This window comes from Danio aesculapii, chromosome 14, assembly GCF_903798145.1.
Source record: "Danio aesculapii chromosome 14, fDanAes4.1, whole genome shotgun sequence".
Taxonomy (NCBI): domain Eukaryota; kingdom Metazoa; phylum Chordata; class Actinopteri; order Cypriniformes; family Danionidae; genus Danio; species Danio aesculapii.
The window spans coordinates 23,603,976-23,628,539 of record NC_079448.1 but is presented as its reverse complement, the minus strand read 5'-3'; the positions used below and the strand labels follow the sequence as shown (position 1 = coordinate 23,628,539).

The 24,564-nt window shown below is 35.0% G+C and overlaps 1 protein-coding gene across 2 annotated transcripts in view; it reads right to left on the bottom strand.

Moving 5' to 3' along the window:
* stx3b (syntaxin 3b) overlaps positions 1-24,564 on the bottom strand; it is a 43,874-nt gene that overhangs the window by 6,176 nt on the left and 13,134 nt on the right. For both annotated transcript variants that reach the window (XM_056472221.1, XM_056472220.1), the window contains exons 2-8: positions 11,903-11,977; positions 11,664-11,763; positions 10,223-10,297; positions 7,729-7,799; positions 7,543-7,651; positions 7,325-7,398; positions 3,732-3,866 (exon numbers count right to left, since the gene is read on the bottom strand). In XM_056472221.1, the coding sequence (XP_056328196.1) occupies positions 3,732-3,866; positions 7,325-7,398; positions 7,543-7,651; positions 7,729-7,799; positions 10,223-10,297; positions 11,664-11,763; positions 11,903-11,977 (639 nt within the window). The remainder of the gene's footprint in view (positions 1-3,731; positions 3,867-7,324; positions 7,399-7,542; positions 7,652-7,728; positions 7,800-10,222; positions 10,298-11,663; positions 11,764-11,902; positions 11,978-24,564) is intronic.

Here is a 24,564-nt window from a genome sequence, read left to right as displayed (position 1 = left end):
TATAAACATTTTAATATTACTATTATTATAATCACAATAATATTAGTGAAATTACTTTAAAAACTGAATAAATATAAATTTACACACATTTACACAAGTAAATACATAGACTCAATGATGGGCTAAAAATCTGCGGAAATCTGTGGACTTCTGCACGCGCAGATTCTGCGTTGGCCTAGTAATAACTGACGAAATGTTTATAAATACTTGACTTTAGCTGTATGAAAACAGATGGTTACAATTTTGATTGTTCCCTTTTTACTTTGTTTTAAAGTTTCTGGTCATTTGGATCTCTAGTAAACAAGGAGGACGTACACATTTATTTGTGGTGCTTTCATTCTTCTCTTCTATACAACATTCAACCACTAGTCTAAATGCTTTCATTAGAAAGTCTATGGGTGGGTGTATGGCTGTTTGTTTACTCAGAGTATATACAGGAATCAGAGAGTGAAATTCAATAGGTTAAGACCTTTTTTTAAGCCATACAAGAACTTATAACCACTTTTCAACTGGAAACACTGGCAAAATTTTAATTTACAAAAAATATATTTATTTATATTTATAAAAAATATATTTATTAAATATAAATGTAAGAAACGAATCCAAAACTAAAAAATCATTCATATACTGAATAAAAATCTATTAAATCTAGCTAATTCAGCAGGTTGGCGCCAATAAAGCAGCAGAAATAATGGTGTTGCCTTGGTTACTGCAGTAAACAAAGCAGCATGATGTCAAATCTAGAAGGATTTCATTGATTTTATAAACTACACAGCATCCTGATATTCGCAGATTTGACTCAGGCAAACTTTAGCATAGAAAAATACATTGCAAAATCAAAAATGATAGCAATGCAAAATAGCAAAATAGCATTTAAGACTTTTTAATACTTTTTAAGGACCTTAAATTTCTCTACATTCATTTATCAACTTTTAATACTTTTTAAGACCCTGCGGACACCCTGTTTCTGATCTTTTGATGTTTTCTGTGAGGTCAGTAGTCAGAATAATTTTCACTTATATCAGATGCACATTTATTTTCATTTCCACTGTCCAAAGCTACAAAAATAGTGAACAGATCCATACCACTTTTTTGGCAACCTTTTTCGTAAGAGTTCCTGATACAACAGTTCGGCACTAAAAGGGTGAAGTTAGACTCACTGCTGAATGCTATTGGTCAACAGAAAATGTCACCAGAGCATGCAGGACAACACAGGAAATGCCATTTTTAATAATAACACAATGACGGTGCACAGCAATGAACTATGTTCAAAGAAAGCTTGTTGACTATTTGCGACAAACAGCCACATGTCTTACCTTTCAGTTTGTCTCCATAGCAAGCAGTTAATAAGCAAAATAATTTGGTCAACACGGTATCAGACCTTTAAAAATCATGTGGATTTATTATATTATTTTAGCTCTTTTCCAAAACCTAGTGAACTGCTTCAGTGGTTACAGTCTACATAGAGAGAAACCCAGCTGACACTGACATAATAAGTGATTGATTTGAAATACACCTCATGAGCAGCAACCTAGTTAGTTAATGGTCACTTATGCTTGAATTTTTTTTATTTTCCCTTGTCTTTTGTATGATATTATCACATACATTCAGGAATGATTCATAAGTGATCATAATCCTTGTCAATAGGGTTGTTGCGATACCATTAATTCATATAAGGATACTTTACCAGCCGAAGTATTGTGATACCAAGTAGTATTGCGGTACTGTATTTCGTAACTCAACTATGTGAAATAAAGAAAATGGTCAGAAATAATATATTTTATGTTATAATAGGCCTACTTGAATTGGATTCATAATTCCCAGATTATTGAAAATAGTATTTGCACATCACCTAAAATGCATTTAGGTCTGTTTGTTTATTTTGTAGATAACTGACCAACAAAAAATACATTAAAATAAAGATACAAATTATACCAAACGAAATCGTTACAAAAAGGGCAAATTAGGCTGTATGAAGTGGGCAAAAATTGTTTCAATGTTTCTTGTTGCTCTTTTGGGGTTTTTTTCTGTTGTTTTTGTTGTTGTTGTTGTTTTTTTAATAGTCTTATCAGGTAAGAATCCAATGTACCTAAAAATTTCACTTTGTGAGTTGTTCTTTTTAAGAGATTGTTGCAGTTGTTGTAGCAACTAAATTGACAGGAACAGAAATGAACCGATTCAGATGTGCGTTCGAACTAAAGCGTCAGAAAACGTGCAATAGGCTACCATAAAAGGTGTGAATTCTACACAGTTTTACAACCTTAAAGTGCTCCACAGACTATTAAAATCAAATGGTCTATTGTTGCACAAGCGCGTGAGCATTTTAGTGACTTTTCCACATCATGCAACATTATGTATTGAAGATAAACCATTAATGACGATACTACAGTTTACAAACTACACTGACATCGCCAGTATTTTGGAGCAATAGTACCACGATACTACCATAGTACCGGTAAACCGTGCAACCCTACTTGTCAATAAGTGCTGTTCTTTTTAACATTAAGTAAAGAATCACGGGTAACACTTTACAATAACAGTACATGAATAATGATGCATTCATATGTAAACTAAACATTACTTTATTATAAATTAATGATGAGTTAAGGCGTGCACCAATCGCTGACTTTAACTACAACATGCGTCACATGAATTCATGTGTGAATATTACTATTAATTACTTGTTACATGATTGTTTGTTAATTAATGCATTGATTACCACATAAGTTTATGCTTCATTTAACCATCATGAACTCATGAGCTGTTAATATATAATTATGTCATGACTGTACTTGGGAGGGGCACATAATCATTAACCCATTCTTAACTACTCATGAACTCCTTATGCACATCCATCTAGTGTATTTACACTGAATAACACTAGAAAAGTGTTCTGTCAACATCAAAAGTTTAAACCAATGACTTTAAAAAATATGGACGACGCAACAGCGCCTTTGCCCATTGAATGCTTTGAAGGCAAAACGTCTCATGACGGTCACAAACTGTCACAAAACACTGTTGAAATTAGAGCCTGGGCATGCGCAGAAGGACTGCCTGATGGAGCCAGAGGCAACAGAGGCGGGGCCTCGGAATCAAGCTTCCAACCACACACTTGTACGTCTAATCAATGTTCTTAAAATAGGCTAAGAAGAAAAAGAAGACGGAAGAATAAGTTTATGTAGTATAAAAGTATGTTGGCTTTCTCAAACCACCACAATTAACACTGCCAACCTTTATCCTTAAATAACAAATGCAATACTGAATTAGCTTTGACCAAATCATAGCAATATAATTTAAACTTTTTTGGAGCAGCTTTCATTCTACCAATGATGCTTAAAATGTCAACCAGATGGGCAGCTCACAGGGTTTTTAGAAGAGCCATAGACTTGAGTTATTTTAAACAAATGATGCATTATGATGTAATGGGTGAATCTTGTTTGTCATCGAATCATGTAAATGAATGAGAGGAAAAGTGAAGGGAAGAAAAAGTCATTGTAAACACAGAGAGCACTCACGTGTGAAAGAAGGGGCTGATGGGAAGTCACTCCAACCAGTTGCATATGACTTAGCAAGCAACAGAGCGAGTTCGAACAAGGAAGAAAGGAGAAAAAGGTGCTAGAGACAGAGAGGAAGAGGAAGAGAAAGAAATGTGTGATGATGAAAGGGAAGTCGAAAAACACTGGGAGTATGAAAGGATGGAGATGGTGCTTGTGATGAAAGATGGAGTTTACCTGGCTTTCCACCAGCATGGCGATGTCCACAAACATGTCGTGCAGCTCTTTTATGCTGCTCTCCAGACGCACGATGTCTTTGTGACGTGCTTCGATCTCGCTAAGCGCTTGTTTGGAGATCCCTGAATCCACAATCTATAACACAAACAGCAGACCATTCAGGGGGTTATTCTTCGTACACTCAAAAAATAATGTTTGCTGTTCGTTCAAACTACTTTTACAACTACTTTACTATATTTAATATGAGCTGAAACAACACAATTCTTGAGAATTTTTTGGGACAACTTAATTGTCCACTTACATTTGTAAAAACTAATAAGTAAACTTAATTCCTTCAAGTTGCCCCAACACAAACTGATTGTGTGAAACCCAGCATTTTCTACAGTGTACAGTTATTAGTTAGCTGGGTTTAACTGTTGATGGTTTGACATGACCCATAATAGCTTAAAATTCATGTTGTCATTGCAATATGCCTGTAAGCTCAAACTTTTTTGGGAGTAGGGTTGTTTCATACAAAGACTTTTTTTGTACAATATATTTATTACTTTTTTCAGTTCACATGTTACAAAAGATTACACAGTTATAGAATAACGATCATGTAGACACAGGAAACATTTTACACACTATTCTCCCTCACATCAACCCGTTTCCTAAAAAACAACAAAATAAAAAAAAATTACAAAAAAAAGGGGGGGGGGGTGTTTAAATCAAGTAAAGAGTGTTTCTCAAGTCTATGTTTAGACCATGATACTACTCTACTCCCTCAGAGCTTGTTCTTGTTGTAGCAGACTGCCAACATTTACATTGATACAGTCATTTTAAGCAAAGGTGATACTGAAAGCATGTATCAACTTCTGATATTTACCGTAACACTTTAGAAAAGAGAACACAGAGTTAATGTATTTATTAACATGATCAAACAATGCACAATACATTTATTATTGCATTTATTCATCCTTGTCAAGGTTAGTTAATGAAAATTAGTTCATGTGGCTGAGAGTGCATTAACTAACGCATTAGTAGTTATTTTGTAAACATGTGTTTATATATATATATATATATATATATATATATATATATATATATATATATATATATATATATATATATATATATATACATACATATTTATATAATGTGTATATAATTATTTATTTTTTTTAATATATTTTTTAAAATCTAAATGTAATTATATAACTCTAAATGGAAGGTTACATTTTTTTCATTTTACACAGAAGGTACATTTTCAAAGGAATTCAAAGATGACATTTATTTTATATTTCTAGGAGTAAGATGTATACTCCAGATACTAATATATACTTTATGTAATATACTTTAATATAGACCTTTTACATACAAATGAAAACTTTTAAAAAGATACTGTACACTTGTACAAACTTTAGTACAATTGTTACCCACCAAGCCCCCATATAATTTGCACTGTTTCTAATCCCAGTTAACTAGTGATTGCCTTAGAGTGATAGTTATTACAACAATATCTAAATGAAAAGCAACTATTAGCATTGGATTGTTACTTTATATGAAAATAAATATGGTGTGTGCATTAAGAAGTTTGTGGGTCAGTTAGTTCTGCTGAAGCTGCATTTAGACTATGAGATAAGAGTGTATTTACACAGTAACCACAATCACAGGAAACAATTAATCCCCCAAATGTTTCATTTATGGCAGTATACTGAATGTTGTGAGAATTCACAGGTCAACCAGAGTCAACATTTCTAAGTAAAAACGATTTAGTGGTGAACATTATGATTTAGTGGTGAACAAAGTCTAATTTTGAGCATTCCCTAATATTTAACCAAATCATTTGTCTTTTCCTATAGCTTGTGATTTGGGTGGATAAAAAGCTCCTTTTATGTTAAGTGGTGCACATTTCAGCAAATGTCATTATTAATTTTTGTCTCAACTATTTACATTCACTGCATGACTGCTATCCAACATCTGTGTTTAGATTAATCTCCACCTGACTATTCAAACTATTCTGTTGAGGATTGCTTTACTATAAGCATGGATGACCTTCGTTTTGAATGGCTGTGCTTTTAAAATGATTTATTTATTTAATTCACATAGGTTGGTTCCATGATTACTTGCCAACATTGTTCAATGGGGTATATGCACATAGACTTTTAATTTCAGCCAGCCAGCCCCAGGGCTTCCGGTTAATTCTCGTCCTATACAAAATCGCTGCGATTAGATCTGATTTCTTTAAAAACAGCGTTCGTCACTGCCTGGCTGAGATACGATATAAAGTGGGTATCAGACCAAACTAGAAGCACAGCATTCAATTATATTTTTTCGCGCCATGTCTTTAAAATATGGAAAATAATTTTACCCCAGTATTTTCAGTGGAGTTTCTGCGCTAGCGATGGCATCTGCGTTTAAACGGTCATCTCTTTTTACAGTTTAACCAAGTGGAAGCTTAAGTCTACTTAACTGATTCATTCATTTTCTTTTAGGCTTAGTCCCTTTATTAATCCGGGATCGCCACAGCAGAATGAACCGCCATTTTATCCAGCACATGTTTTACGCAGCGGATGCCCTTCCAGCTGCAATCCATCTCTGGGAAATATCCATACACACTCATTCACACTCATACACTACGGACAATTTTAGCTTACCCAATTCACCTATAGCGCATGTCTTTGGACTGTGGGGGAAACTGAAGCACCCGGAGGAAACCTATGCGAACGCAGGGAGAACATGCAAACTCCACACAGAAACGCCAACTGACCCAGTCGAGGCTCGAACCAGCGACCTTCTTGCTGTGAGGCGACAGCACTACCTACTGCGCCACTGCGTCGCCCTATTTAACTGATTATATTTGTAATGATTTTGCTGTAAAAAGAACCTTATGAAGTTGAAAATAGTCACATAAAGCTTACAAAGGAAGTTCATCATTGGCTGAAAAACACTAGCTGTGCATTTAGCCCATTCAAATCTGTCATGGATGTTTGGGGTGCAAAATTTGACTAAACCCTGTTAAAATAGTAGCCTATTTTTTCTTTTTTTAAATCTATGGTTTGTAGTAGCTCGTAAGATTAGCCTATATACATATTCAGATTAATTTAAATAAAGTATTACGGGAGAGAGTAATGATCGTGTCATTTAAAGGGACAGTTCATCCAAAAATGAAAATATCCTCACATTTAAGTGGTTCTAAACTTTTATGAATTAATTTGTTCTGTCAAAATTCAAGTTTAGAACCACTTGAGTGAGGAAATTCAGATTTTGGGTGAACTGTGCCTTTAAATAACATGTTAAATGTGTTCATTACACTCTACAGCTATTGATTTCCATACTTTTTTTCCGATTATGGATGTCAATGGCTTGTTTTTCCAGCATTATCTTGTTTTGTGTTCAACAAACTCAAACAAGTGGATGATGAGTAAATAAAATTACATTTTCGTTTGAAATTTTCCATTTAAAAGCCAAAACAGATCAAATGTATTTGTTTTTAGCTGACAAGGGTGTCACAAACACCCCTTTATTAGATTACATATCCCACACAGTGTCAATGAGAGTGTGTTATGAAGACCAGAGAAGTTATGAATGGTCGGTCTTGGTGCATTCATTACCCCTGCTGTAAAAACAGCTGCATTTCCTCCCTCCAGCATCTCCTCCAGCTCCTCATCAGTTGTGGCTTTACCGGCTAGAGCGAGAAGCAGAACAAAAGCAAGTCAAAGGCAGAAAAGGGGAATAACACAGTGTCAGTTTGACAGGGTTCAACCACGTGTTGTATTGAAGCATAGTCTTGTGTGCTGGTGTTTAGTCAGACACGAGTGAGCTCCCTTACTGATCTCTAGTTGTCTCTGAATGCGACCTTTGCTTTTCTCTCTGAAGTCCACCTGAGCTTCATTGTATTTGGTCATGACATCAACAAACTTTCTGGAAAGAACAGCGTGCTGGAGGAGAAACATGAGGGCAGAGTTAATGGGAAATGTGCTTTTGTGTGTGATATTTGAGCAGGATGTTGACTCACCTGTGATTTACGTATTCTCATGTCGGCTGATACTCTTTCCACTTCTTCTGTCTCAAGATTCCTTTCAATGGCTGTGCGGGCACATACACACAGGGCAGGACAATTATAGTTCATATTAAAAGCATAAAAAATCATCATTGCTGACCAGAAACAAATACAAAAAATAACCAAATTACATATTTTTTATGCTTTTATTCTGTGAATTTCTTTGTTTTAAAATGGTTTGGATATAACACTGTGCCTTACCTCATTAAGTATATGTGGAACCATGTATATGCAAATTAGCCCTCATCTGAACCCAATTACACCAGCTCTACCTGTTCCACTTTCACCGAGTTAGCAGAAGTAAACTTTACACAACGGCAAGTTGCAATTTATATATATTAAGCAAATAAATGTAGATGTAAAATATGTATTTTGTGAATAGGCTAAGGTATATTTTGAGTTTTGATGTTATTGGGCTATTTTTGATATTATTGTACTTGGTTTTGGGCCACTAAGCTAGGGTCGCTGCTAAAACCTGGCAACCCTTGTGCCTTGCTCGAGGGACTCACCTCAGCCAAGGTATTAAGTGTGGAAGAGAGTGCTTGTTATTCACTCGGCCCACATTCAAACCCTGTTAGTGCCTGGACTTGAACCTGTAAACCTCCAACTATCAAACCACTTAGGTTACGGCTGCTCCTGATTATGCACTATGCACTTATAAACTAAACCGTCAAGTATTTGAACCATAAGTTTATAAGGTTAATTTGTCATTTATTGTCTAAAATCTTGCCCCTTCCACTATGTAATAAAAGCTGCATCACTTGAGTAAGTTTTTCTTTTTCTTACTGGAATTTTCTATATGAACACACTACTTGCATATTTTATAGTTAAAAGCAGATTAGAGTTGCACAAAAGTACACAAATCTGGTCTTTGGCAGTTTCAACAAGAAAATACATTGAAATGCTGCTGCTGGATGACTTTGCACTTAGCAAAAACACCAAGCAGACATATATACTACATCAAGAGCAGGATTTTCACCACATGGGGTCATAAAAACTACTGTCAATATATACTAAAGACACATAGTAAAAAATTAATGATGAAAAAATATGAACACTGATTTTTGCAGCTGACGTTACTGCATAGGAAAGTCTGAACAGCAGAAAAATACATTTTTTCATACATGACTCAATCCACATTAAATCACATAGTGTAATCATTTTTACAAATGCATCTCAGACTGGATGCTATGGCTGATCAGAGCTAAAATCTAATTCAGTCTTTTGTGCCACACTTAATGTGACAACATAACAACATCAGCTGCCTGGAGAATTCATTCACACAGAGAAAAACTTGGCCTTCAGTCTGACAATATCAGACATTAGCAAAACATAAAAAGTAACTTGGGCCTTTGAACAATGTTAAAAGATTTCAGCAACATGTTAAGCATGCTACTGATGTGGTAAAACAAGACAACAATGTGGTACAACATGCTAACAACCTTCTGCTGGAAACATTTTAGCATTCTAAAACGTCATAGTAATGTTCTGAAACATGCTGTCAATGCCCTAAAACATGCTATCGACAAGTTAGAAACAAGTTATGTGGTTAAGTTAACAATAATCTACAACATAAAATCCCACTAGCAACATGTTAATAAAAATACTAGCAATATGTTAACACATCCCAACAAATTAAAATAAATCAAACAATGCACCTTTAAACTTCAAGCTTTTAGAACTTTACCAAATGTTCTGGGATAGCTTCCTCCACGCCACTGTCAAAGTCAAAGGTTTTAAACTTGAAGTGCTAAAAGAACTAAAACTAAAGCTGCGTCCAAAATCAAACACTCCCATACTACAGTATAGAGTAATACGTCCGAACAGTAAGTGGGAAGTACCCGGATAACCTACTATTTCCGGTGAGATTCTTAAGTGTGCATCCAATGGACGCTACGCTATCCTATGATGCATCGCGAGAGAATTCATTAATAGGAGTGAAGTGACGCCACTGACGTGGCTAGGTCATGTGACCTAAATGGCAGATGTAGTACGTCCGAGTTCCATTTACACTGCTCACATTCATACTGTATAGAACACACTTTTCTAATGGCCGAGTAGTATGTTTAAATTCAAATGCAGTACCTACTGAGTAGAAGGCGATTTCGCACGCAGCCTTACATTTAAATTCTAAAAAGAAATAATAAAAACTACATAAACACAGAAATCTTATGAAAATTACATTTAAAATTAATAATAAAACTTTACAAATATAATTAAAATACAGAAATAACAACCAATATGATATATTAAACGAAACTATAACAGTTTCTCTGTACTACAATAACGCGGACACAGGGTAAACACTGCTTTTGTAAAGGTGGATAAATGACTCATATACTTCTGGGTCAGAACTGTTTACAAAGCCAAGCCTAGGACTGCGTGCCCTAGTTCTCTGATCTAATGAGAAAACCACAAAGTAGGCCAGAATACGTGTAAGAGCACTTACTCTTCAGTTTGTTCCGAGCATTGTTGGCCATTTTCTTGATATCATTAGTTAACGCCTCCAAATCATCCTGCGTTTCTGTTCAGGGAGAAGAAAGCAGATGTTAGAATGTAGGTATATGAATGGTGGAAGGTAAAAAGCTAAGACTAATCATAGTTTTGTGTAGATTTTGTCATTGTTAAACATTCCTAGAGGAATATCTTATTGCTCAGAGGTTGCACCATTATATCAGGCTTCTTTTAGCACTTTCCAGGGTTCTTCTTTAGGTTTAGAGTGTGTAATCTTTCTATTTCTATCCAGATGATCTCATACAGCCTCTATAATATTCAGGACTTTGTGGAGGTCATTTCATGACTCTCTGTGTTTCATCAACAGTTTTCTTTCTCCAAATAGGATTTCACTGCAATTTGCAGATCATTATCATGCTGAAAATCAAAACTATCACCATTGAGGTCCTTTCCAGAAGGAATGGCATAACGGATTAAAACCTCTACTTTTCAACATTCACAATTTCATCAATTCAGACAATATTGCTAACAACACTTGTAAACCAAAATAATTCAAACTCTAACCCAACCTAACTCATATCCTAACAATCCCTACATCAACTAAAAGGAGAACTGCCTGCATGTGTTTAGATTTTTTCCTTATTGCAAACACAACAGCAATCTGCTAGTGTTTGCGCTACTTTGGCTTTTTTTGGGTAAAATTATTGTGATATCCCAATTGCAAAAGAGAAATGCTGAGAAATGTTTCTAGACTGATAGCATGTCATGCTGTTTAGCCTTATAATCTTAAAATGTGAGCAAAATCACCTGTTTTGTCATTACTTCAGATATTACGCCAGAGAATCATTCAAAATACTAGCTCTAAAGTGACATTGGTGAATTAGTAACGGCTTCTGCTGTTCTGACGTCAGCTGCAGATGTGAAGGAATGGTGGAGAAACCATACACAAAAGCATTTTTAGACTCTCTGTGTTTGCTTTTCTTTTTTATATAAACGATAATGTTGTCGAACTGTTGTATAACGCAATATCGCTTGTTTATATTGTCGGTTAATTGTCACTGGTGGGACACTAAGGATGATTATTCAACTTATGCAAGTCTTTTTCCACCACAGGTAAAAAAATAAGAGAATGCATTTCCAATTCTGATTGACATCTTGCATTTCTGACTTTTTTTTTTTCAAAACAGCAAGATAAACCTAAACTAGCCATAAATGTGGGGTGTTAATTCACAATTCTAAGAAAAACACAGTCTCAGTAATCTGAATTAATCTAAGATAAAACTCAGAAATGCCATTTCTGTTTCCTGTGGTGAAAACAAGCGTCTGTAAATTCTTGTCTATCTTGTTTATTAATTATTGGTAACGTATAGGTCGTAAGTGTAAAACTGGTCAAAATGCCCACATTGAGTGTGTGTTTGTGTGTGTGTGTGTCTTACTCTGGTCTGACGTTGGCGCAGAAAGAATAACGGAGTAAAGTTTCTTCACTTCGGCCACATTCTCATCGATCTTATCAATGCTGTTTCTGATGTCTTCAATCTAAAAAAAAAAAAAAAACAAGATCCCTTAAAATGCACAACACCCCAGTGACACACATTTAAAGCTTGTTTAAATTTAAAGCATTTAAAGAGACGTGTATATACACAAATACAGCTGTAAAATATACAGAAGTTCAGACCTGGGAAAAAAACTCATCCATAAAAGCAGCATTGTCCACGGCGATCTCAACATCTTCGTCATCATGATCGCACGTCTGAAACATACAAAAAGGAAAGAATTATTGAACAGAGGAAGCCTAAGTGGTGTGTGCACAGGCCAGAAACATAAGCTTTAACAGAGATGAGAATTTATTTATTTAAAGCAGAATTGAGAAACCCTTGTTACTAGCGACACCGGTGGCCATTATTTGAACAGCAGCCATGAGTTTTTACTTTAATCACAAACACACATGAGACTGAATGAGCTTCAATCTTTAATTGGATAAAAGTAAAAACAAATAAATAAATATCCAGTTAACGAACATTCAGATGCCACCCAGGCTACTGGGAGTGACTTGGATGAATAAAATATTTTGCATATCTTCATTCAAATTACGCTATTATAATCATGGTATAAATAATTCTATCCGTTTGTGACGTCACGTAGAGCAGCTTCCGGGTCCAAACACTCTATTAAACTGAATGGGGAGACTAAACAAATGGAAATAATAAATGTTTACAAAGTGATGTAGTGAAGTCAGAATGATTAGCCCCCGTTGGATTTTTTTTTGCTTTTTTAATATTTCCCAAACAATGTTTAACAGAGCAAAGAAATTTTCACAATATGTCAGATAATATTTTTTTTCTTCTGGAGAAAGTCTTATTTGTTTTATTTCAGCTAGAATAAAAGCAGTTTTATTTTACTATCTACTTATTACTATTTATTACTGTTATTTTATTATAAAAATTCGCTTTAATGTGTAATATGACTAAAAAGTGGTCATAAATGAATATTTTCTCTATTCAAATGAGTGGCAGCTTAAACCCGGAAACAGTTTTTCATAGGTCATGACTTAACAAGCGGCAAATACATTTTGAATGAATCAATCGTCTCTTCATTATACAGACATTACAATACAGAACAGCTCATTCTGCATTATTCTGTACATTGAGCCTTCATTTTGTGTGTCACAGTTTTCTTCAGATTATACTAGCTAATTCATCCTGAGTCACATTAAAAATCAGTCTCATTTTTTAAGTTTCATGAGAAGCTGTTCACACATTGGCAATAAAAAATATATATATAGGCTGTTAAGGGAAATGATGAGTAAGAACATCAGGAAATACCATGTAAACCCACAAGGAAATGTTATTTTTGCATTTAATGATCTCATGCCATCTTTACACCCTTCTCTTGACATAACCACTCATCAGCTTTTACTTATTATATATTTTTGTTAATTCTAACATTTTTTAGAAGCACAAAACACAGAGTATACCAGAATCAGAGATTGAAATCCAATGCCTTTTAAGACCTTTTTAAAGACTCTTTCAATACATTTTAAGACCTTATAACCACTTTTCAACCAGAAACACTGGAGAGATTAACTTACAGTATATTTACTAAATATTAATGTAAGAAACTAATCCAAAGCTAAAACATTATTCATATACTGAATAAAAATCAGGTTGGCGTCTATAGAACTGCAGAAATAATAGTGTTGCCTTGGTTACTGCAGTAAACAATCATGCAGCATGATGTCAAATCTAGAAGGATTTCATTGATTTCGTAAACTACACAGCATCCTGATATTCAGAATCAGTTTTATTACCAAGTGTGCTTCACACACACAAGAATTTGTTTTGGCCACAGAAGCTTCCAGTGTACACAAAGTGACAAGTGACAACACAAAATAAATATAAAAAAAGACGATAAACTTAAGAGAGATTCGCAGTTTTGCCTCAGGCAAACCAAAGAGCTTAGAATCACCAAGAGGCGACACTCAATAGAACGTTCCATTGCAACTACAGTGCCCAGCGATTCCGCCATTCTGGAGTGAAAGCGATCGGCCGGCCGTTGGATCTCGCGATGGCAAGCAGCTGCTTTGTTTTTTATTTATTCATTTAAAAAGTGCATCAAAGTTGAAATACAACCTGAAAGACGACAATACAACACTTACAATCATAGACTGGTAATTATCAGCACTTTTAATAGTTTATTTTACAGATGTTTAATATATTAACTATACTTGTTTTCTTGAAACTGTCACTTTTAGGTGAAATTACTTTAAATGACTTTAATTTAATAGTTTAAGCACTGGCATAACATATATTAATACGGACGTGTTAAATTAAATTAACATGACTTTCAAAATGGGATGTTGATAACAGATTAACATGTTGGAATATATATTATAATAGTACATGTCTGTTAAAAAGACTAATAAAGTTTTTATTTTAAAAAGCTACTTTCTTCAAATTTTCATTTATTTTTATTTATGATTTTAGTGCTGTCATTACAAATCATGGAGGCCATACAAACTACCAGATAATATAGTTGTTGTTGTGTATACTAGTTTTTGCTTAATTTGCTTAAAACAAACAAACACAAAAAATAGTAATTAAGTTATTTTGTTAACCTTATTTTTATGTTATATGTGAAACAGATATTTTAGATATCAGATGTATTAAACTTAGTCGTCAACATTTTGGAAAATTTTTCATTGGGATATTGTTTTAAAATGTTTTAAAATGTTACTTTTCAAAGGGAATGTGCTCATTTTAACTCATATTTAACTCAATATTTTAATTCATTTGGTCTAATGTTAGTTATCCGTGCTGTTTTCCTATTGGAATTTTCATTCCGAAATGGCCACCGCGTGACACTAGCATCTGTTTCCCAAATAGCAACAAAATAGCGAGTGTCGCCTCTTGGTGATTCTATGCTCTTTGGGCAAACTTAAGCATAAAACCATACTTTGCATAATCAAAAATGATATAACATTTAATACCTAGCAAAATAGCATTTGAGACTTTTTAATACTTTTAAGGGCCTTAAATTTCTCTACATTGATTTATCAGACTTTAATACTTTAAGACCCCGCAGACACCCTGAAACAAAACATTTCTTGTATACATTCTGTGATCATTTTAATACAAATAATAACCAAAAATAAAAAGTCCACTTAAACATGCAGTAAAAACATCATCATAAATTTGTACTAGATCAAACTTAAAACATTAAAAATGGAGTGGGAATATAAGTGTAAAATGGTCAAGGATTTGTAAGTACTAGGGATGCAACTGATACGCATACCTATTCCTTGTCAGATCGGCCTAAGCTTTATAATGCATAAAGCACATTTTCACTCAAAGTATGATACTCAAGTGGAGATCATGCATTACCTGAGAGAATAAATTAAAGTTGTTGCATATAATTCCTAAAACATGTGTCTTATAACCATTAAGTGTGGACATGTCAGGATCAGAAGCAGCATATAGAAAATAATAGATAAAACAGATAAAACAAAAATTGGTAAGAAAAATCACTAACAAAACAATTTGGAAGTTTGGAGCCCATATTTGATGCATAAGAAATTAAAATGCACACTTAGAAATCCATTACATTTTTAATAAAAGAAGACAGGCCAATAAACTACTTTTTATTTAAACATTTATTACAATAAGTGTATTATGGTAAGTTATATTATTAAATATTCATAAATATATATTTTTTCCTAATATTTCCAGCCAGGTTTTAATGAACTTGCAATATTGTTGAAAACACAGAACTTTCAGTTCTTATATGTACAAAGATTCCAGAAAAGCAATCCTCTGCTTGTAAACACGTGAACAGACACTTGTGATCAGTTCATGGGATCGGCCAGATTAGCGAGTACCAATCGAGTCATGAAATGTGATTATCGTCCGATACCAATCACCGGCTGATCAGTTGAAGCATTTCTAATAAGTACCCTTATTGTATGTTGTATGTTCTCCCGAGACAACAACCATCAAATAATGATCACTAAAATCGACTCATCCAAAACGATAAATTAGACTCATCCGGTAACTTCGAATCACCTTCACCATCAGTGAATACGCTCAAATGCACATATTTACATCCACATTCAAATGTGCCTGCTGATCTGTCAGAGCATGGTTTTTGACTGTTTGGCAAGTCTTATGAATGAAATATATATGAAAGTTAGTCTATACTAAAAAAAAGTAGATGAGCTAACCTAAACTAGATAGCCTAGAAATCCAGATAAACAATTAATCAATCTTTTCTGTCTCATAGAATTTCATAGATGCATTACTGTCTTGTTTTAGATGCCACCATTTGCGTGCCATTAACCTGCATGTGTTAGGGAATTAATTTGTAACACTTGAAGTATATTAAAATGATCCAAACCTGACCATTATAATACTTGTAGGCTATAACTTCAGTCTTTATTAAATATGCTCACATCCTGAATATTTCCCTCATATGCATATTGCAGACTTTTATGTCTACTTTTGTCTGAATTCAGTATGTAGTTTGTGCAGAAATTATTCACTATTTCTCCAGAGAGAGAACAAATTGATAGGAGAGCACAAAGCTGATCTTGACTTGTTGGACATTGATAAGTGGAGCAAGGTTTGTGAAAGGTCAATTGGGATTGGGAACGTTTCTTCTCAAGAGGTAAGCGAGCCTCTGAGCAGCAGAAATTCCCTGCTAAAGACTGCAGATAGGACATGTAGAGAGGATAACAGTAAACAATATAAATGAATGTCTTTCAAGTTTGAAGGCCAAGTAGGTCGAAACGTTGTTACAATAAAAAAAAATGTGAGAGCTAAAGTGGCAGTGTGCCGATTTTCTTTTGACTTTTTCCACTGTGCTTGTTTTTGATTGAGCACCTGCCTTTGAGAATCTCAGATGTGCGCACGATTCTGTTTTCTAGTTTTATAACACAACACTTTGAGGAATTTTCATGCAAATGAGAAGGAAATCCTTATGTCTATAGATAAGGATAGAGTTATAAACAAAGATGCAGAACATATATTAATGCTGCTCTATGCAGATCTAAATATTAACAAAAATGATAAACAACAGCGCAGCACTATTAGTGTACATTTCAAATGGCTTATTTCAGTATTAAAGAATCAAATTCTTAAAGTGTACAAAAGCTTTTTTGTTAACTTATCAACCAAAATTATGACATAAAACTACAGTAAAATCTGAACTGTAACTTTATAACTTCCACCACCATGGAAACAAGCAAATACCCATTCAACTGTTTACAGTTGTTACGTTTTTTATTATTAAACTGCTCTTTTAAGAATATGATTTTTAAAAATATTGTTTCATGAACATCCGGTGTTACAGGCCTCTGCTGACAAAACACAAATGTAAGCTGCCATGAAACAACAGATGCCGCTGCATTAGAAAACTGTTAAATCAAGATCTGTATTGCCTGTAAAGTCAAGTAAATGGAGGACATCAATCTGCACAAAATCCTAACAAAATAAGCAAGCAAGTTGTGTATATTGTAAAATTTATGTGGACTTTAAAGTAGATTGCCATCTACCAATGTGACTTGCACAGCACTTTTTATATCACAAGCAAAGAAAGGTGTGCCTTGTGACGTTTTATGAGTAGCAGGTGGAGACCAGTATTGTTTTCTATTTTAAAAGCTTTCAAATGACACAACAGCAATTAAACCCATTAACAGTGTCATAGAGCTGAGCTCTGCACATGACAGCATTATAACTTGAATGCGAGTCAGGAGACAAGAGGGTTGAAGTCTGAGTAAAATCACACCTTCTTTATGACACCACTCAAGGATTTCTCTGCAGTCATCAACTTGTGGCTCTGTGACTCCACCGCAGAAACGGCGCACACACACACACAAATTTCAGTGAACTGAATACAGTGAAACTATATATTCAGCATTTCCAATGGATCAAATGACACATTTAGCTTTTTTGGCTAAAATAATACTACATTAACAATTTTTTTTCTATTATATATCTACATACATAAATGGGGGTTGGATAATGAAACTGCAAGGCCTGGTTTTAGATGACAATAATTCATTAGTATGGTGTAAGGCCTCCTTTTGCGGCCAATACAGCATCAATTCGTCTTGGGAATGAGAGATACAAGCCCTGCACAATGGCCAGAGGGATTTTTAGTCACTAATCCACCCCCATGCTTCACTCTGGGCATGCAACAGTCTGGGTGGTACGCTTCTTTGGGGCTTCTCCACACCGTAACTCTCCCAGATGTGTGAAAGAAAGTGAGGGTGGACTCACCAGAGAACAATACATGTTTCACATTGTCCACAGCCCAAGATTTTGCATTGCTGGCACAAAGCGACCTTTGGGATTGACACAAGTGACCAAAGGGATTTCTAAAGGAATATATGGCACTGAAATAATCTTTTGCTGGATTCATATCACATGCTAACTCTAGTGTTCAGGTTAGTGATTACATACAAGTCATTGCAAGCGCATAAATACTGGGGAATTTGTATGGGATGAACAAATAAAGTCAATTGCAAAACACATTTGTGAATGTGTGGGAGTTCCAAATATCAAACTCTAGTGGAAAATTAGCTAGAGGCAAGAAACATCCTGCGTGTAATCAAGAGCAAGTGACGTGATGCACATGTCCACTTTGCCTTAAAGATCCAGTAGGTGATTGTCTTGAGAAAAATTTGTTGTTGTGCTGGTTGATAGTCTCTTCACATTTCAATAGTAATGATTAAAGTAAATGATCTAAATGTATTTATATGTTTTTTATATTCTGGGTAAGGCATAAGGCTTTAAAAAAATGTTCATTCAATGAAAATTTGTCAGGCCAATAATTCCCATAATTCTGATAAGTAGCCCAAACTGTCTGTCAACAAATGTAGATTTGTACATCTGCACCCCTGTTCACACAGATCTGTTGTTTGCGCGTACACGTGCGCAACGTTTACCTGCATACGAGAGAGAGACAGCGGTAAAAACAAATGCTGAATCAAAACTTTAAAATCCTGAATCAATATTGCAGTGACTTTTGCACGCTGGAGGAAGGATGACAGCATGGCTGAAGTATTTCTTTTAGACAGCTAATGTTCGGTTTCAAAACTTTTTTAGTCACCCAAAGCTGATGTACATTGTGTTGTTTTACGAATGGGTTATATACACAGAAGTGTTGTTCAGCCACTGAAATCTTCCGGCGATAGATTGATATGACTATTTACAGTTTCATAAATGACCTTTTACAGCATCAATGATGTAGATTTTTATTTAGTTTAACAACAAAACATAAGTAAATAGCACTATTTCCCTGCTTTACTGAGTTGAAGTTGGTTTTATATTGACATTGGTTCATTTTTTTGAACAATAACAACCTCTGACACACTCCCAATATTGTTTACCATGCTACTTTGAATATTCGCTCTGAAATAGCATGCAAGTATGGCTCAGTAATAAATATAATTCCTGCACGCTGCCAGCCAACCACTAAGCATACAGTAGTCTCTTTAGGACAAAGCACATGAGAGAGTGAGACCAGTGATCCTTGCAGACATGAAATATTGCACATCATTGCAAGTTTTGCTTGCTACACAGCTGAAAACGTGCTAGATATAATACAGCTTTTCATTGGTAACTGGAGTATTATAAAGTATTATAAAGTTATCCAACTGGCAAATGACATGATCTAGTGGGTTGTCTACTGCCATCTTTAATGGGAACGTTTGTGATTTCAGGTGACGTGGCTTTAGACGGTAGGGAAAAGACTGTGTTTTCAAAGATATTATGCTAACCTATTATCATTTAGGCAGATTACCTACTGCACCTTTAATTGTGAACCCATCATTTGATTATACTCCGTAAAGAGAAGATGTAAACTATATCAGGAGTTTTGAGATGCCTTACCTGGGTAAATCAAAACCACTAATTTGTTGTTGGACTGTTCTTGATTTTGTGTTTGTGATGGAAATGTTTTTCAGTGGCTTTTGTTTACATGGTTTAACTGGGCTGAAGTATTGTCACCATGTTCAAACTGAGCTAATAGTAATTTTACTCTCTTGTGCAGGAGTAGTGACCCAATGATGGTGGTAATTTGGAACGGACATCATCTTCATGAATGAAACTCACAGTTTCTCTGCCCTTTTGGTTATAGGTGCTTCTTGGACAATAGTCTAGAAATGGACAAGGTCAAAGAGACACAGAGGACCCATCAACCAGCAAATGTGTACACTTATCAGGAAAATTATTGACTTTGATTAGATGACTGTCTAGTTTGTAAGCAGTGTTTCAATCCCATATTATTTCTGAGTAGAAATATGCTTATAAAGAACTTCAACCAGTTCAAATCGGTTACTACAAATATCACACTTTTGGGGCCTATCATACACAATCAGCACAATGCAAGGCCAGGTACAGGTTTCATTTTCACATCCTGCACCAGGTTGTTTAAATAGCAAATGCATTTGCCTCTATTTGTGTGGCCACAGGCTAGTCTGAAAAGGAAGTGTGGTAAGGGGAATTGTTGGTGCATTGCTATTTTGAGGTGAACTAAAATAGACTGTACCATTGACCAACTGAAAGCTGCTCTAACGTCAATTACGCATTTTTATTTTTACCATACAAATACCGCATTAGTGAAAGACTGGCCTGAAACACACGTACACATTGCTTATTACACATGTAGGGATTCACAGCAGCAAACAAATATTGGTAATAAAGGTTAATTAAAGGATTCAATTGTTAAAAGATTATTATTGGGTACATACTGTAACTTTAAAAACCGCTACCTCCACCACCTTCTTCACCTCAGAGAGCTTTGGTGAATCCAACTCATTCTGTAGATGTTCTAATGGTGCATATCAAATGTTGGGAATCTGTCAAAAGTCAATCTTCCCTGTTGAGACCAACAACCAAAGGTTACAGCATTAAAAAAAAAAGAATTGATTTGATGAACAAAATAACACACAGGTCCTCCCTCTTCCCTGTAAGCAAACAGCATCAGCTCAAGTGTGAATTTATTGTCATTAGCTACATTTTCTTCCAAAGATGCAAATTAAATTTATGTGCAAAACAGGAATATTCCATATAAGACAAGCGCATAAAACAGCGTTTCCATCCATTAAGTCAAAGAGAACAAAATTGCCACTTCCTGATTAACTGGCGCCAAATATCAACAGTAAAAACAGAATTTGCTGTGGTAGGAGAAGCTACATCAATCTTTTCTTTATTTAATAAATGACTTGCAGCTCAGAAGACAGTCTGCCGACGCGCAAAGAATGCATGGTGGAGTTTAAAGGCATAAGACGCGGAGCACAGACGCTCTTGACAGTTCTGGAGGTGGTTAATAATATAATAACACTAATACTGAAATGGTTAAGGCGTTTTAGAATGACCAAAACAACATTTCAGATATTTTACAATGTGCTCAGCCTGCTGGTTTATCCATTCGCACACATTTTTTTCATCATAACATGATCTCTTATGACTTTAATGCGCATACTGGAATTCGTTCGGTAAAAGTGTTTCCATCATAGTTTATGCGCATCTTTTCTTATATATTAAGAAGTTTATCCTACTCAGTTATGCGCATACGTTTTTTTATGTGCATTTTCAACATTTATGCGCATCTTGCTGTTTCCATCAACAGTTTTTTTATATGTGCATATCCAAAATGTGGATAAAAATAGGTGGATTGAAACAAAGCTGCTGTACTAAACATGATTATATGCAACAATCCAGACTGGCATACTGAATCTGCACATTACAGGCATTTATTTTTATAAAAAATAAATAAAAACGAGTTTAAAATCCCCTCCTCCATCCTTACTCTAGCTCTTAATTCTTTGAGCACCCACATTTTATTTGTATAATTAGCATTTATTATTGGTATTGCCTATTGTTAAATCGATGAATGCAAACGCAATTTGAAATGTTGTGATTAGTTAAATCGCAGGAAGCTGCAATATGAAATATATATATTTAATTTCCCCCATCCAGAGCCAATGCGTGACAGCAGGCTGTGTATGACAGACTTACTAGCCAACTGAGTGAGCACACTTTCCTTCTGCCCAATAAGAATTGCGCAATCGAACTATGGCCACAATAAAAAAAGAAAACAAACAGTAAATCGCTGACAAGTGCTGACTGTGGCATCTGTTGCTTCAGAAGCATCAATAGATTAATTAATATCAAAGAAAAACGGTATTGGTAATATGAGAATATTTTGGTATCAACGTCACAAACACAGAACAAAAACAGGTAATTTTTAAGAGCTGTCGCAGAGTTGTTGACATGGATTACAGATTATTGAGCTGGAGTATGACTAAAAAATTAATTCGTAAATCAAAAATCGCAATAGCAATATCTGTCAAAAAAATTTATTTAATTAAATAAATTAATAATAATAAAAATAAATAAATAAATAAAAAAAAATAAAAATAAATAAAAAATTCACAATTAGATATTTTCCCCAAACGCACAGCCATATTTACCATCATACTTTTTGTATGTGCAAACTTACTAAGCACAAAAAACAGCAATACTATAGAAACAAGCACTTACTGAGGTTGTGCTAAAGAAATTCAGTGAAACTATTCCCATGACAATATGTAATATTATCTATCCTGCTGACAAAGAGTTCTGCTCTCTTTTCAAGTATATTTGTAGTATTAACAATGTGTTGCTAACCCAGCAAGTTTTTCTGAAGGTCAAACACTCACACATACACGAACGCAATGTGCTGGAAAAGCAGTGAACTGAAGTATAAAGATAAGCCCACAAGAGACTTCCTGCTGAGCGATCAGTACAGAGAAACTAGTTTCTTGCTAAGTTAATGGATAGAGAGTATAGTAAAGTTGTCCCATAAGTGTAAAGTCTGTTATACAGTGTTTTTCCGTCGTCATCGTACTAACACTCTTAACATGAGGCAGTTTCCAGGAAGGACAGAAAAGAAATTACAATAATTGTTAACAGTGTTCCTGTTCCTTTCCTCCAAGAAGAAAACCAGTGTGTGTGCCTAGCCTAGCATAGCCTTATTTGCACAAATAAGAGAAGAACAGCGCAGCCACACCAAGTTAAACATTACAGAGAAACACAGAAAGACAAACTCTTGCATTTAGAGATTAGTACTGAAGATGTTTGTCTCTCACAGGATTTCCTATAGCACAGAGGGTCACACACAGTCATCCCCATACAGCTGTTAGTGCTGGTGTTTGCTAAGACAAACATCGCTAACACCTTTCCTCACACTTAGGGTTAAAGATTTGAACAGGTACTTAGCGCTGGGAATTAAACGTTGCTATGTCATTAAAATTAAGCTTCATTGTGTTAAGCTGGTTCTTTATGATTGTTTCTTGTCAGACTGTAAGAACATGATCCCTAAGCCGTTACACTGTGGCATCTCAAATGTCATCATTGTCAGACTGTATAAAACCCAAGATGTTAGATATACAAAAGCTGCGTCCCAAATGGCACACTATACACTATGCTCTTATTCACTATGTAAGCAACAGTATAGTATATGAATGTAGTGTCATCCCAAATGGAACAGTAATGGGTTTTTTACTGAGTGGAAATTTAAACCGTTTCCCAGATGTTGTTTAACGGTTGCCAAATTAGTGAAATAAATGACCTAACACCTGCCATGAGTATAACCGCATTCACCATCAGGAGGCGCTATAATCACTCTCAAGGGAGAATTTTGCTTTCACAATCCAAAATAAATGAAGTTATCCAATATTAGTGCTCGAAAGCTCCGCCCCTTCCGCTATGTGAGCAAAGCAGCAGTCGTTGAGCGCATGATGTGTTCAACATTTCAATTTAACGGTTGTATAAGTGCATCATCCGGGTATTTAAAGTGCACTTATTATTTTTAAGAGTTTTCAGTGTGAACGTACTACTTATACTATTTATACTAGAAAATGTCATAGAATAGAGCATAATTATGCGATTTAGGACGCACCTAAAAACAATTCGAAGACAGCAAACACTCAGTATCGCCGCTATAGCAAAGGAAGTCCCACTTTCTAGTTAAAATAGCAAGCTCTGAATCAGCCACGTGATTCCCTGGGAAAGGGGTCAGGGTTATTATAGTTAACAAAAACGAACGAAAACTAGAATTGAAAAACATTTTCGTTAACTGAAACCAAAATAAAAACTAACTGAAACTGTATTGTGTACATACATAATACAAAAACATCTTTCCTTTTAGTCTTTGTAAATGTATTTAATATAAGCCTTTTAGAAGTAAATCTTTGTGCTACCAGTTTTACGCCAGGTGTTTGACGGCACCTCAGATTCTGTATTCCTGATGCCATTGCCCAGATCAAGCCGGTCCTCCTCCAGTCATCCTCTCTGTTTCTACCACGACAAAAACAAAGACTGGACATGACAGCAGCACAGTGACAACATTAATGTCCCAATGAACCGCAAGCTGCGTCGTTTTTTTCATATTGTGAAGCAGTTCCTAGAGAAACAGAATTTTATATGAGCAAACAGTTGGTGTGGCTTGTTTTTCTACCACAGGCTGAATGAACGAAGTAAAATAGGCATTTCATTCAGAAAGATTGGGAAAGGGGTTTTAGAAGAGTTATTACAACCTAACAAACACCTCCTGCTCACCATTTCTGTTTGTCACAGTTGAACCAGTATGGTTAAATATGTTAGCCCTGCCCATTACCTCAAAATCAAGTAATCTGATAATTTAACTGAAAACAAACAGGAAGTGCAGATTTCAATTAAAGATAAGAAGGGCAAACAATTTTTTTAATGACATGCACAGATGAATTGTTCACCACAAAACTAGCAATGTGAGCTAACAAAATCAAGGGTTAGTTTTGATTTCTAGGGGATTTTAAAT